Raw genomic sequence first — 10,177 nt, 5'->3', positions numbered from 1 at the left:
CCCAACCGAACCCCGAACCGAAAAGAGAGAGAGAGAGCCCCAACCGAAACCCGAACCGAAAAGAGAGAGAGAGAGCCCCAACCGAACCCCGAACCGAAAAGAGAGAGAGCCCCAACCGAACCCCGAACCGAAAAGAGAGAGAGAGAGCCCCAACCGAACCCCGAACCGAAAAGAGAGAGAGCCCCAACCGAACCCCGAACCGAAAAGAGACAGAGAGAGCCCCAACCGAAACCCGAACCGAAAAGAGAGAGAGCCCCAACCGAACCCCGAACCGAAAAGAGACAGAGAGAGCCCCAACCGAAACCCGAACCGAAAAGAGAGAGAGCCCCAACCGAACCCCGAACCGAAAAGAGACAGAGAGAGCCCCAACCGAACCCCGAACCGAAAAGAGACAGAGAGAGCCCCAACCGAACCCCGAACCGAAAAGAGAGAGAGCCCCAACCGAACCCCGAACCGAAAAGAGACAGAGAGAGCCCCAACCGAAACCCGAACCGAAAAGAGAGAGAGCCCCAACCGAACCCCGAACCGAAAAGAGAGAGAGCCCCAACCGAACCCCGAAGCGAAGCCCGAACCCACCGCTGTGCCGGGAAAGGCAGCGCCGCTCCGCGACCGCTCCGCTCTCCGAGATCCGCTCCGATCCGCTCCGATCCGCTCCGATCCGCGGCTGTGGAGCACCGACGCCCCGGGCACAGCTTTTGAACGGTGGCGGGGGGGCGGGACGGGGCGGGACGGGGCGGGGCGTGGGGCGTGGCGGGGACGGGGCGGGGTGTGGGGCGGGGACGGGGCGGGACGGGGCGGGGTGTGGGGCGGGACGGGGCGGGAATGGGGCGGGAATGAGGCGGGGCGTGGGGCGGTGCTTTGTGCGGAGCTGTGCGGAGAGCTGTGGGTGCCCGCGGCCGTGAGCCCACGGGACGTGGGGTCAGCGTGGCTCGGCGCCCGTTAAGGACCCGTGCGGACGGTGAGGGCGGGGATCCTGACCCCGCGAACCCGCCCGCTGAGTGCGCCCTGCACCCCGGGCCCAAAGCCGGACCTTAACCACGTGACAGCGGAGATGTTGGACCGGGACCCCAGAACGGCACCGGACCCCTTAACGGCAGCGGACCCCATAACGGCGGACCCCAAAACAGCGGACCCCATAACGGCAGCGGACCCCATAACAACAGAGGACCCCATAACAACAGAGGACCCCATAACACCGCCTCCCGTAGCCCCGCCCACACGTCCCCGCCCCCCATAGCCCCGCCCCCCCTCTCGGCGTCGCGTCGCTACGGCGTTGCTACGCCCCCACTTCCGCCTTCCCGCGTCACGTGGCCACGGGACATATACCCCCCCCTTAGGATCCGCCCACTTCCGGTCCCGTGACTGTCGCCGGCGGCGCTTCGGAGATGGCGGCGGCCGCGGTCCGCGCGCGGCGGTTCAAGTGGTCGATGGAGCTCGGGGCGGCCGCGAGTGGGCGGTGAGCAGCGGGGGGCGGCCGCGAGTGGGCGGGGGGCGGCGGGGGGCGGCCGCGAGTGGGCCGGGGCCGTGGGGTGGAGGAGGGGGCGGCCCGTTCGTGGGCCGGGGCCGTGGGGTGGAGGAGGGGGCGGCCCGTTCGTGGGCCGGGGCCGTGGGGTGGAGGAGGGGGGCGGCCGCGAGTGAGCCGGGGCCGTGGGGTGGAGGAGAGGGCGGCCGCGAGTGAGCCGGGGCCGTGGGGTGCAGGAGGGGGCGGTCCGCTCGTGGGCCGGGGCCGTGGGGTGGAGGAGGGGGCGGTCCGCTCGTGGGCCGGGGCCGTGGGGTGGAGGAGGGGGCGGCCGCTCGTGGGCCGGGGCCGTGGGGTGGAGGAGGGGGCGGCCGCTCGTGGGCCGGGGCCGTGGGGTGGAGGAGGGGCGGCCCGCGCGTGGGCCGCGGCCGCTGACGGCGCCGCTGTGTCCGTTTCAGAGCCCGCGGAGCCCCCGAGAGCCGCGGCCCCGTGGGGTTCTCGGAGCGGCAGATGGGGGAGGGCGGCGTGCACGAGAGCGACCGCATCCTGGTGGAGAAGGTAGGGGCCGCGCGTGGGGCAGCGCGTGGGGCCGCGGGGGGGGCCGCGGGGGGGGGCCGCGCGCCGCGTGACCGCTCCGTCCCCGCCGTGTCCCGCAGCGCTGCTGGGACGTCGCGCTGGGGCCGCTGAAGCAGATCCCCATGAACCTGTTCATCATGTACATGGCCGGGAACACCATCTCCATCTTCCCCGCCATGATGGTGGGCATGATGGGCTGGCGGGCCGCTGCAGGCGCTGCTCTCGCTGTCCTCCAGTGAGTGCCCGTGGGCCCCGGGGGCGCCCTCTGCCCGTGGGGTGCGGCCCCACGGCGGCCCACTGCCCCCATCCCTGCGCGGGCCCGCCCCCCCCCCCGTGGCCTCCCAGTATCCGCTGGGACAGAGCCACTGCATCCCAGTACCCCCATATCCCCTCCCAGTACATCCCAGTGCCCCCGTATCCCCTCCCAGTACGGCCCAGCGCCCCGTATCCCCTCCCAGCCCCCTGTATCCCCTCCCAGTACATCCCAGTGCCCCCGTATCCCCTCCCAGTACGGCCCAGCCCCCCGTATCCCCTCCCAGCCCCCTGTATCCCCTCCCAGTACATCCCAGTGCCCCCGTATCCCCTCCCAGTACGGCCCAGCCCCCCGTATCCCCTCCCAGCCCCCTGTATCCCCTCCCAGTACATCCCAGTGCCCCCGTATCCCCTCCCAGTACGGCCCAGCCCCCCGTATCCCCTCCCAGCCCCCTGTATCCCCTCCCAGTACATCCCAGTGCCCCCCCGTATCCCCTCCCAGACCACTGTACCCCCCCCCATCCCCTCCCAGCCCCCCCTACCCCCTCCCAGTCCCCCCCTATCCCCTCCCAGCCCCTCCCAGCCCCCCCTATCCCCTCCCAGCCCCCCCATATCCCCTCCCAGCCCCCCCATATCCCCTCTCAGCCCCCCGTATCCCCTCCCAGCCCCCCGTATCCCCTCCCAGCCCCCCATATCCCCTCCCAGCCCCCCCATATCCCCTCCCAGCCCCCCGTATCCCCTCCCAGCCCCCCATATCCCCTCCCAGCCCCCCGTATCCCCTCCCAGTACATCCCAGTGCCCCCCGTATCCCCTCCCAGACCACTGTACCCCCCCCTACCTCCTCCCAGCCCCCTGTATCCCCTCCCAGCCCCCTGTATCCCCTCCCAGCCCCCCCTATCCCCTCCCAGCCCCCCCTATCCCCTCCCAGCCCCTCCCAGCCCCCCGTATCCCCTCCCAGCCCCCCCATATCCCCTCCCAGCCCCCCGTACCCCCTCCCAGCCCCCCGTGGTCCGTGTCCCCGCAGCCCTGAAGCTGCTGGAGAGCTCGAGCGCGCGGCTGCTGCAGGGGCTGGTGTTCCTGCTGGGGAACGGGCTGGGGCTGGCGCTGGCGCTGTACAAGTGCCAGGCCATGGGGCTGCTGCCCACCCACGCCTCGGACTGGCTCGCCTTCGTCGCCCCCCCGCAGGTACGGCCCCCGAGCCCCCCCCCGCGGGCCCCCAAAACGCCCCGGGTTGGGGGGGGAACCCCCGGGCGGCGGCGGAGCCGCAGTGCGGTGACGGTTCCCCCCTTCTCCGCAGCGCATGGAGGTGACCGGGGGGGGAATGATCCTCTGAGCACAGGAATAAAGCGTGAGCCCACGGAGCAGTGTGCTGAGGGGGATGGAAACCTGGGGGGCACCTGGGGGGGCACCATGGGGGGCACCTTGTGGGGCAGGGGCACCATGGGGGGCACCTTGGGGGCTCCAGAATGAAGGAGGCAGCAGCAGTGGTGGAGGACGAGTTTATTGTGCCGTGGGGGGGTACTGGGAGCACTGGGAACGCGCTCGGTGTGCTGGGACCCACAGCGTACGCAGGGGACGTGCTCGGTGTACTGGGAGCGTACTGGGAGTGTACTGGGAGCAAACTGGAGCCTTACTGAGAGCACTCTGGTGTACTGGGAGCGCAGCACGAGTGTTGAGAGCCGTACTGGGAGCACTGGTGCCGTGTACTGGGACTGTCAGAGCCGTACTGGGAGCACTGGTGCCGCGTACTGGGACTGTCAGAGCCGTACTGGGAGCACTGGTGCTGCGTACTGGGACTCTCAGAACCATACTGGGAGCACTGGTGCCGCGTACTGGGACTGTCAGAGCTGTACTGGGAGCCCTGGTGCCGTGTACTGGGAGTGTCAGAGCCGTACTGGGAGCCCTGGTCGCCCCGCAGCGGTGCCCGGACTGGTCCTTACTGGTGCGTACTGGGGCAGTCCCCGCCCCGCACCAGCAGCACGGGGCCGAGCCCCTCCGTCAGCACCTCCAGGAACTCCACGTCTGCGCCGCTAAGGAGCGCGCGCCCATCAACTTCCGGGCCCCACCCCGTCATTTCCCCTTTAATCCCTTCATTTCCCCTTTAATCCCTTCATTTCCCCTTTAATCCCTTCATTTCCCCTTTAATCCCTTCATTTCCCCTTTAATCCCTTCATTTCCCCTTTAATTCCCCTTCATTTCCCCTTTAATTCCCCTTCATTTCCCCTTTATTTCCTTCATTTCCCCGTTAATCCCTTCGTTTCCCCTTTCATTCCGGCACTTCCCCTTTAAATCCCCTCCCCCTTCTCCCATTCCCGCCGCGGTCTCCCCAATCCCCCCCCGCTCCCCCCCCGTTGCCATGGATACAGTTATCGTCGCGGGAGCGCGGCGGTGGGGGCGGGGCGGGCAGGTCGAGCAGCACCAGGCGCGCTCCCGCGGAGCGCCGCACGATGGCGTCGTTCAAACGCTCCGCAGCGTGCATGCGCCGCACGTTGTCCCTGCGCCAGTGCGACCAGTACGACCAGTACAACCAGTACAACCAGTACGGCTGAGTCCCAGTATCCCCTCCCAGTCCATCCCAGTATGGCTCAGAGTCCCAGTATCCCCTCCCAGTCCGTCCCAGTCCGTCCCAGTACGGCTCACAGTCCCAGTATCCCCTCCCAGTCCGTCCCAGTCCGTCCCAGTACGGCTCAGAGTCCCAGTATCCCCTCCCAGTCCGTCCCAGTATGGCTCACAGTCCCAGTATCCCCTCCCAGTCCTTCCCAGTACAGCTCAGAGTCCCAGTATCCCCTCCCAGTCCGTCCCAGTCCGTCCCAGTACGGCTCAGAGTCCCAGTATCCCCTCCCAGTCCGTCCCAGTCCGTCCCAGTATGGCTCAGAGTCCCAGTATCCCCTCCCAGTCCGTCCCAGTACGGCTCAGAGTCCCAGTATCCCCTCCCAGTCCGTCCCAGTCCGTCCCAGTATGGCTCAGAGTCCCAGTATCCCCTCCCAGTCCATCCCAGTCCGTCCCAGTACAGCTCAGAGTCCCAGTATCCCCTCCCAGTCCGTCCCAGTCCGTCCCAGTATGGCTCAGAGTCCCAGTATCCCCTCCCAGTCCGTCCCAGTCCGTCCCAGTACAGCTCAGAGTCCCAGTATCCCCTCCCAGTCCATCCCAGTATGGCTCAGAGTCCCAGTATCCCCTCCCAGTCCGTCCCAGTCCGGCTCAGAGTCCCAGTATCCCCTCCCAGTCCGTCCCAGTCCGTCCCAGTACGGCTCACAGTCCCAGTATCCCCTCCCAGTCCGTCCCAGTCCGTCCCAGTACGGCTCAGAGTCCCAGTATCCCCTCCCAGTCCGTCCCAGTATGGCTCACAGTCCCAGTATCCCCTCCCAGTCCTTCCCAGTACAGCTCAGAGTCCCAGTATCCCCTCCCAGTCCGTCCCAGTCCGTCCCAGTACGGCTCAGAGTCCCAGTATCCCCTCCCAGTCCGTCCCAGTCCGTCCCAGTATGGCTCAGAGTCCCAGTATCCCCTCCCAGTCCGTCCCAGTACGGCTCAGAGTCCCAGTATCCCCTCCCAGTCCGTCCCAGTCCGTCCCAGTATGGCTCAGAGTCCCAGTATCCCCTCCCAGTCCGTCCCAGTCCGTCCCAGTATGGCTCAGAGTCCCAGTATCCCCTCCCAGTCCATCCCAGTCCGTCCCAGTACAGCTCAGAGTCCCAGTATCCCCTCCCAGTCCGTCCCAGTCCGTCCCAGTATGGCTCAGAGTCCCAGTATCCCCTCCCAGTCCGTCCCAGTCCGTCCCAGTACAGCTCAGAGTCCCAGTATCCCCTCCCAGTCCATCCCAGTATGGCTCAGAGTCCCAGTATCCCCTCCCAGTCCGTCCCAGTCCGGCTCAGAGTCCCAGTATCCCCTCCCAGTCCGTCCCAGTCCGTCCCAGTACGGCTCACAGTCCCAGTATCCCCTCCCAGTCCGTCCCAGTCCGTACCAGTCCGGCTCAGAGTCCCAGTATCCCCTCCCAGTCCGTCCCAGTCCGTCCCAGTATGGCTCAGAGTCCCAGTATCCCCTCCCAGTCCATCCCAGTCCGTCCCAGTACAGCTCAGAGTCCCAGTATCCCCTCCCAGTCCGTCCAGTCCGTCCCAGTACAGCTCAGAGTCCCAGTATCCCCCTCCCAGTCCCGTCCCAGTATGGCTCAGAGTCCCAGTATCCCCTCCCAGTCCGTCCAGTCCGTCCCCAGTACAGCTCAGAGTCCCAGGTATCCCCTCCCAGTCCGTCCAGTCCGTCCCAGTACAGCTCAGAGTCCCAGTATCCCCTCCCAGTCCGTCCCAGTACGGCTCAGAGTCCCAGTATCCCCTCCCAGTCCGTCCCAGTATGGCTCAGAGTCCAGTATCCCCTCCCAGTCCATCCCAGTCCGTCCCAGTACAGCTCAGAGTCCCAGTATCCCCTCCCAGTCCGTCCCAGTACAGCTCAGAGTCCCAGTATCCCCTCCCAGTCCGTCCCAGTCCGTCCCAGTATGGCTCAGAGTCCCAGTATCCCCTCCCAGTCCCGTCCCAGTCCGTCCCAGTATGGCTCAGAGTCCCAGTATCCCCTCCCAGTCCGTCCCCAGTATGGTTCAGGAGTCCAGTATCCCCTCCCAGTCCGTCCCAGTCCGTCCCAGTATGCTCAGAGTCCCAGTATCCCCTCCCAGTCCGTCCCAGTATGGTTCAGAGTCCCAGTATCCCCTCCCAGTCCGTCCCAGTCCGTCCCAGTACAGCTCAGAGTCCCAGTATCCCCTCCAGTCCGTCCCAGTATGGCTCAGAGTCCCAGTATCCCCTCCCAGTCCGTCCCAGTCCGTCCAGTACAGCTCAGAGTCCCAGTATCCCCTCCAGTCCGTCCCAGTACAGCTCAGAGTCCCAGTATCCCCTCCCAGTCCGTCCCAGTCCGTCCCAGTATGGCTCAGAGTCCCAGTATCCCCTCCAGTCCGTCCAGTATGGCTCAGAGTCCCAGTATCCCCTCCCAGTCGTCCCAGTACGGCTCAGAGTCCCAGTATCCCCTCCCAGTCCGTCCCAGTACGGCTCACAGTCCCAGTATCCCCTCCCAGTTTGTCCCAGTCCGTCCCAGTATGGCTCAGAGTCCCAGTATCCCCTCCCAGTCCGTCCCAGTCCGTCCCAGTACGGCTCAGAGTCCCAGTATCCCCTCCCAGTCCGTCCCAGTCCGTCCCAGTACGGCTCAGAGTCCCAGTATCCCCTCCCAGTCCGTCCAGTCCGTCCCAGTACGGCTCAGAGTCCCAGTATCCCCTCCCAGTCCGTCCCAGTATGGCTCAGAGTCCCAGTATCCCCCTCCCAGTCCGTCCCAGTATGGCTCAGATTCCAGTATCCCCTCCCAGTCCGTCCCAGTCCGTCCCAGTACAGCTCAGAGTCCAGTATCCCCTCCCAGTCCGTCCAGTCCGTCCCAGTACAGCTCAGAGTCCAGTATCCCCTCCCAGTTTGTCCCAGTCCGTCCCAGTATGGCTCACAGTCCCAGTATCCCCTCCCAGTCCGTCCCAGTACAGCTCAGAGTCCCAGTATCCCCTCCAGTCCGTCCCAGTATGGCTCAGAGTCCCAGTATCCCCTCCCAGTCCGTCCCAGTCCGTCCCAGTACGGCTCAGAGTCCCAGTATCCCCTCCCAGTCCCGTCCCAGTATGGCTCAGAGTCCCAGTATCCCCTCCAGTCCGTCCCAGTCCGTCCCAGTATGGCTCAGAGTCCCAGTATCCCCTCCCAGTCCGTCCCAGTATGGCTCAGAGTCCCAGTATCCCCTCCCAGTCCATCCCAGTACGGCTCAGAGTCCCAGTATCCCCTCCCAGTCCGTCCCAGTCCGTCCAGTACAGCTCAGAGTCCCAGTATCCGCTCCCAGTCCGTCCCAGTCCGTCCGCAGTACGGCTCACAGTCCCAGTATCCCCTCCCAGTCCGTCCCAGTACGGCTCAGAGTCCCAGTATCCCTTCCCAGTCCGTCCCAGTACAGCTCACAGTCCAGTATCCCCTCCCAGTCCGTCCCAGTACGGCTCAGAGTCCAGTATCCCTTCCCAGTCGTCCCAGTATGGCTCACAGTCCCAGTATCCCCTCCCAGTCCGTCCCAGTATGGCTCACAGTCCCAGTATCCCTTCCCAGTCCGTCCCAGTACAGCTCAGAGTCCAGTATCCCCTCCCAGTCCGTCCCAGTATGGCTCAGAGTCCCAGTATCCCCTCCCAGTCCGTCCCAGTCCGTCCCAGTACAGCTCAGAGTCCCAGTATCCCCTCCAGTCCGTCCCAGTCCGTCCCAGTACAGCTCAGAGTCCAGTATCCCCTCCCAGTCCGTCCAGTCCGTCCAGTATGGCTCAGAGTCCCCAGTATCCCCTCCCAGTCCGTCCCAGTATGGCTCAGAGTCCCAGTATCCCCTCCCAGTCCGTCCCAGTATGGCTCAGAGTCCCAGTATCCCCCCCCAGTCCGTCCCAGTCCGTCCCAGTATGGCTCAGAGTCCCAGTATCCCTCCCAGTCCATCCCAGTCCGTCCCAGTATGGCTCAGAGTCCCAGTATCCCTCCCAGTCCGTCCCAGTATGGCTCAGAGTCCCAGTATCCCCTCCCAGTCCGTCCCAGTCCGTCCCAGTATGGCTCAGAGTCCCAGTATCCCCTCCCAGTCCGTCCCAGTCCGTCCAGTACAGCTCAGAGTCCCAGTATCCCCTCCAGTCCGTCCCAGTCCGTCCCAGTATGGTTCAGAGTCCCAGTATCCCCTCCCAGTCCGTCCCAGTCCGTCCCAGTATGGCTCAGAGTCCCAGTATCCCCTCCCAGTCCGTCCCAGTATGGCTCAGAGTCCCAGTATCCCCTCCCAGTCCGTCCCAGTCCGTCCCAGTATGGCTCAGAGTCCCAGTATCCCCTCCCAGTCCGTCCCAGTATGGCTCACAGTCCCAGTATCCCCTCCCAGTCCGTCCAGTACGGCTCAGAGTCCCAGTATCCCCTCCCAGTCCGTCCCAGTACGGCTCACAGTCCCAGTATCCCCTCCCAGTTTGTCCCAGTCCGTCCCAGTATGGCTCAGAGTCCCAGTATCCCCTCCCCAGTCCGTCCCAGTACGGCTCACAGTCCCAGTATCCCCTCCCAGTCCGTCCAGTATGGCTCAGAGTCCAGTATCCCCTCCCAGTCCGTCCCAGTCCGTCCCAGTATGGCTCAGAGTCCCAGTATCCCCTCCCAGTCCGTCCCAGTCCGTCCCAGTACAGCTCAGAGTCCCAGTATCCCCTCCCAGTCCGTCCCAGTCCGTCCCAGTATGGTTCAGAGTCCCAGTATCCCCTCCCAGTCCGTCCCAGTCCGTCCCAGTATGGCTCAGAGTCCAGTATCCCCTCCCAGTCCGTCCAGTATGGCTCAGAGTCCCAGTATCCCCTCCCAGTCCGTCCCAGTCCGTCCCAGTATGGCTCAGAGTCCCAGTATCCCCTCCCAGTCCGTCCCAGTCCGTCCCAGTATGGCTCACAGTCCCAGTATCCCCTCCCAGTCCGTCCCAGTACGGCTCAGAGTCCCAGTATCCCCTCCCAGTCCGTCCCAGTACGGCTCACAGTCCCAGTATCCCCTCCCAGTCCGTCCCAGTCCGTCCCAGTATGGCTCAGAGTCCCAGTATCCCCTCCCCAGTCCGTCCCAGTCCGTCCCAGTACGGCTCAGAGTCCCAGTATCCCCTCCCAGTCCGTCCCAGTCCGTCCCAGTATGGCTCAGAGTCCCAGTATCCCCTCCCAGTCCGTCCCAGTATGGCTCAGAGTCCCAGTATCCCCTCCCAGTCCGTCCCAGTCCGTCCCAGTATGGCTCAGAGTCCCAGTATCCCCTCCCAGTCCGTCCCAGTATGGCTCAGAGTCCCAGTATCCCCTCCCAGTCCATCCCAGTCCGTCCCAGTACAGCTCAGAGTCCCAGTATCCCCTCCCAGTCCGTCCCAGTACGGCTCAGAGTCCCAGTAT

General features: G+C 65.6%; 1 protein-coding gene across 1 annotated transcript; it reads left to right on the top strand.

Moving 5' to 3' along the window:
- Window positions 1-1,921: 1,921 nt before the first annotated feature.
- Window positions 1,922-3,620, top strand: EMC4 (ER membrane protein complex subunit 4). The gene is given in 5 exon segments (XM_065740511.1): window positions 1,922-2,017; window positions 2,116-2,238; window positions 2,240-2,270; window positions 3,312-3,472; window positions 3,585-3,620. Coding segments are annotated over 5 exon segments (399 nt in total). The 5' UTR covers window positions 1,922-1,969.
- Window positions 3,621-10,177: the final 6,557 nt, after the last annotated feature.

Source organism: Cyrtonyx montezumae, unplaced genomic scaffold (assembly GCF_038088225.1).
Source record: "Cyrtonyx montezumae isolate F1298 unplaced genomic scaffold, pur_monq_1.0 scaffold_265, whole genome shotgun sequence".
Classification (NCBI taxonomy): Eukaryota; Metazoa; Chordata; class Aves; order Galliformes; family Odontophoridae; genus Cyrtonyx; species Cyrtonyx montezumae.
This window is presented reverse-complemented; position numbering and strand designations above follow the sequence as displayed.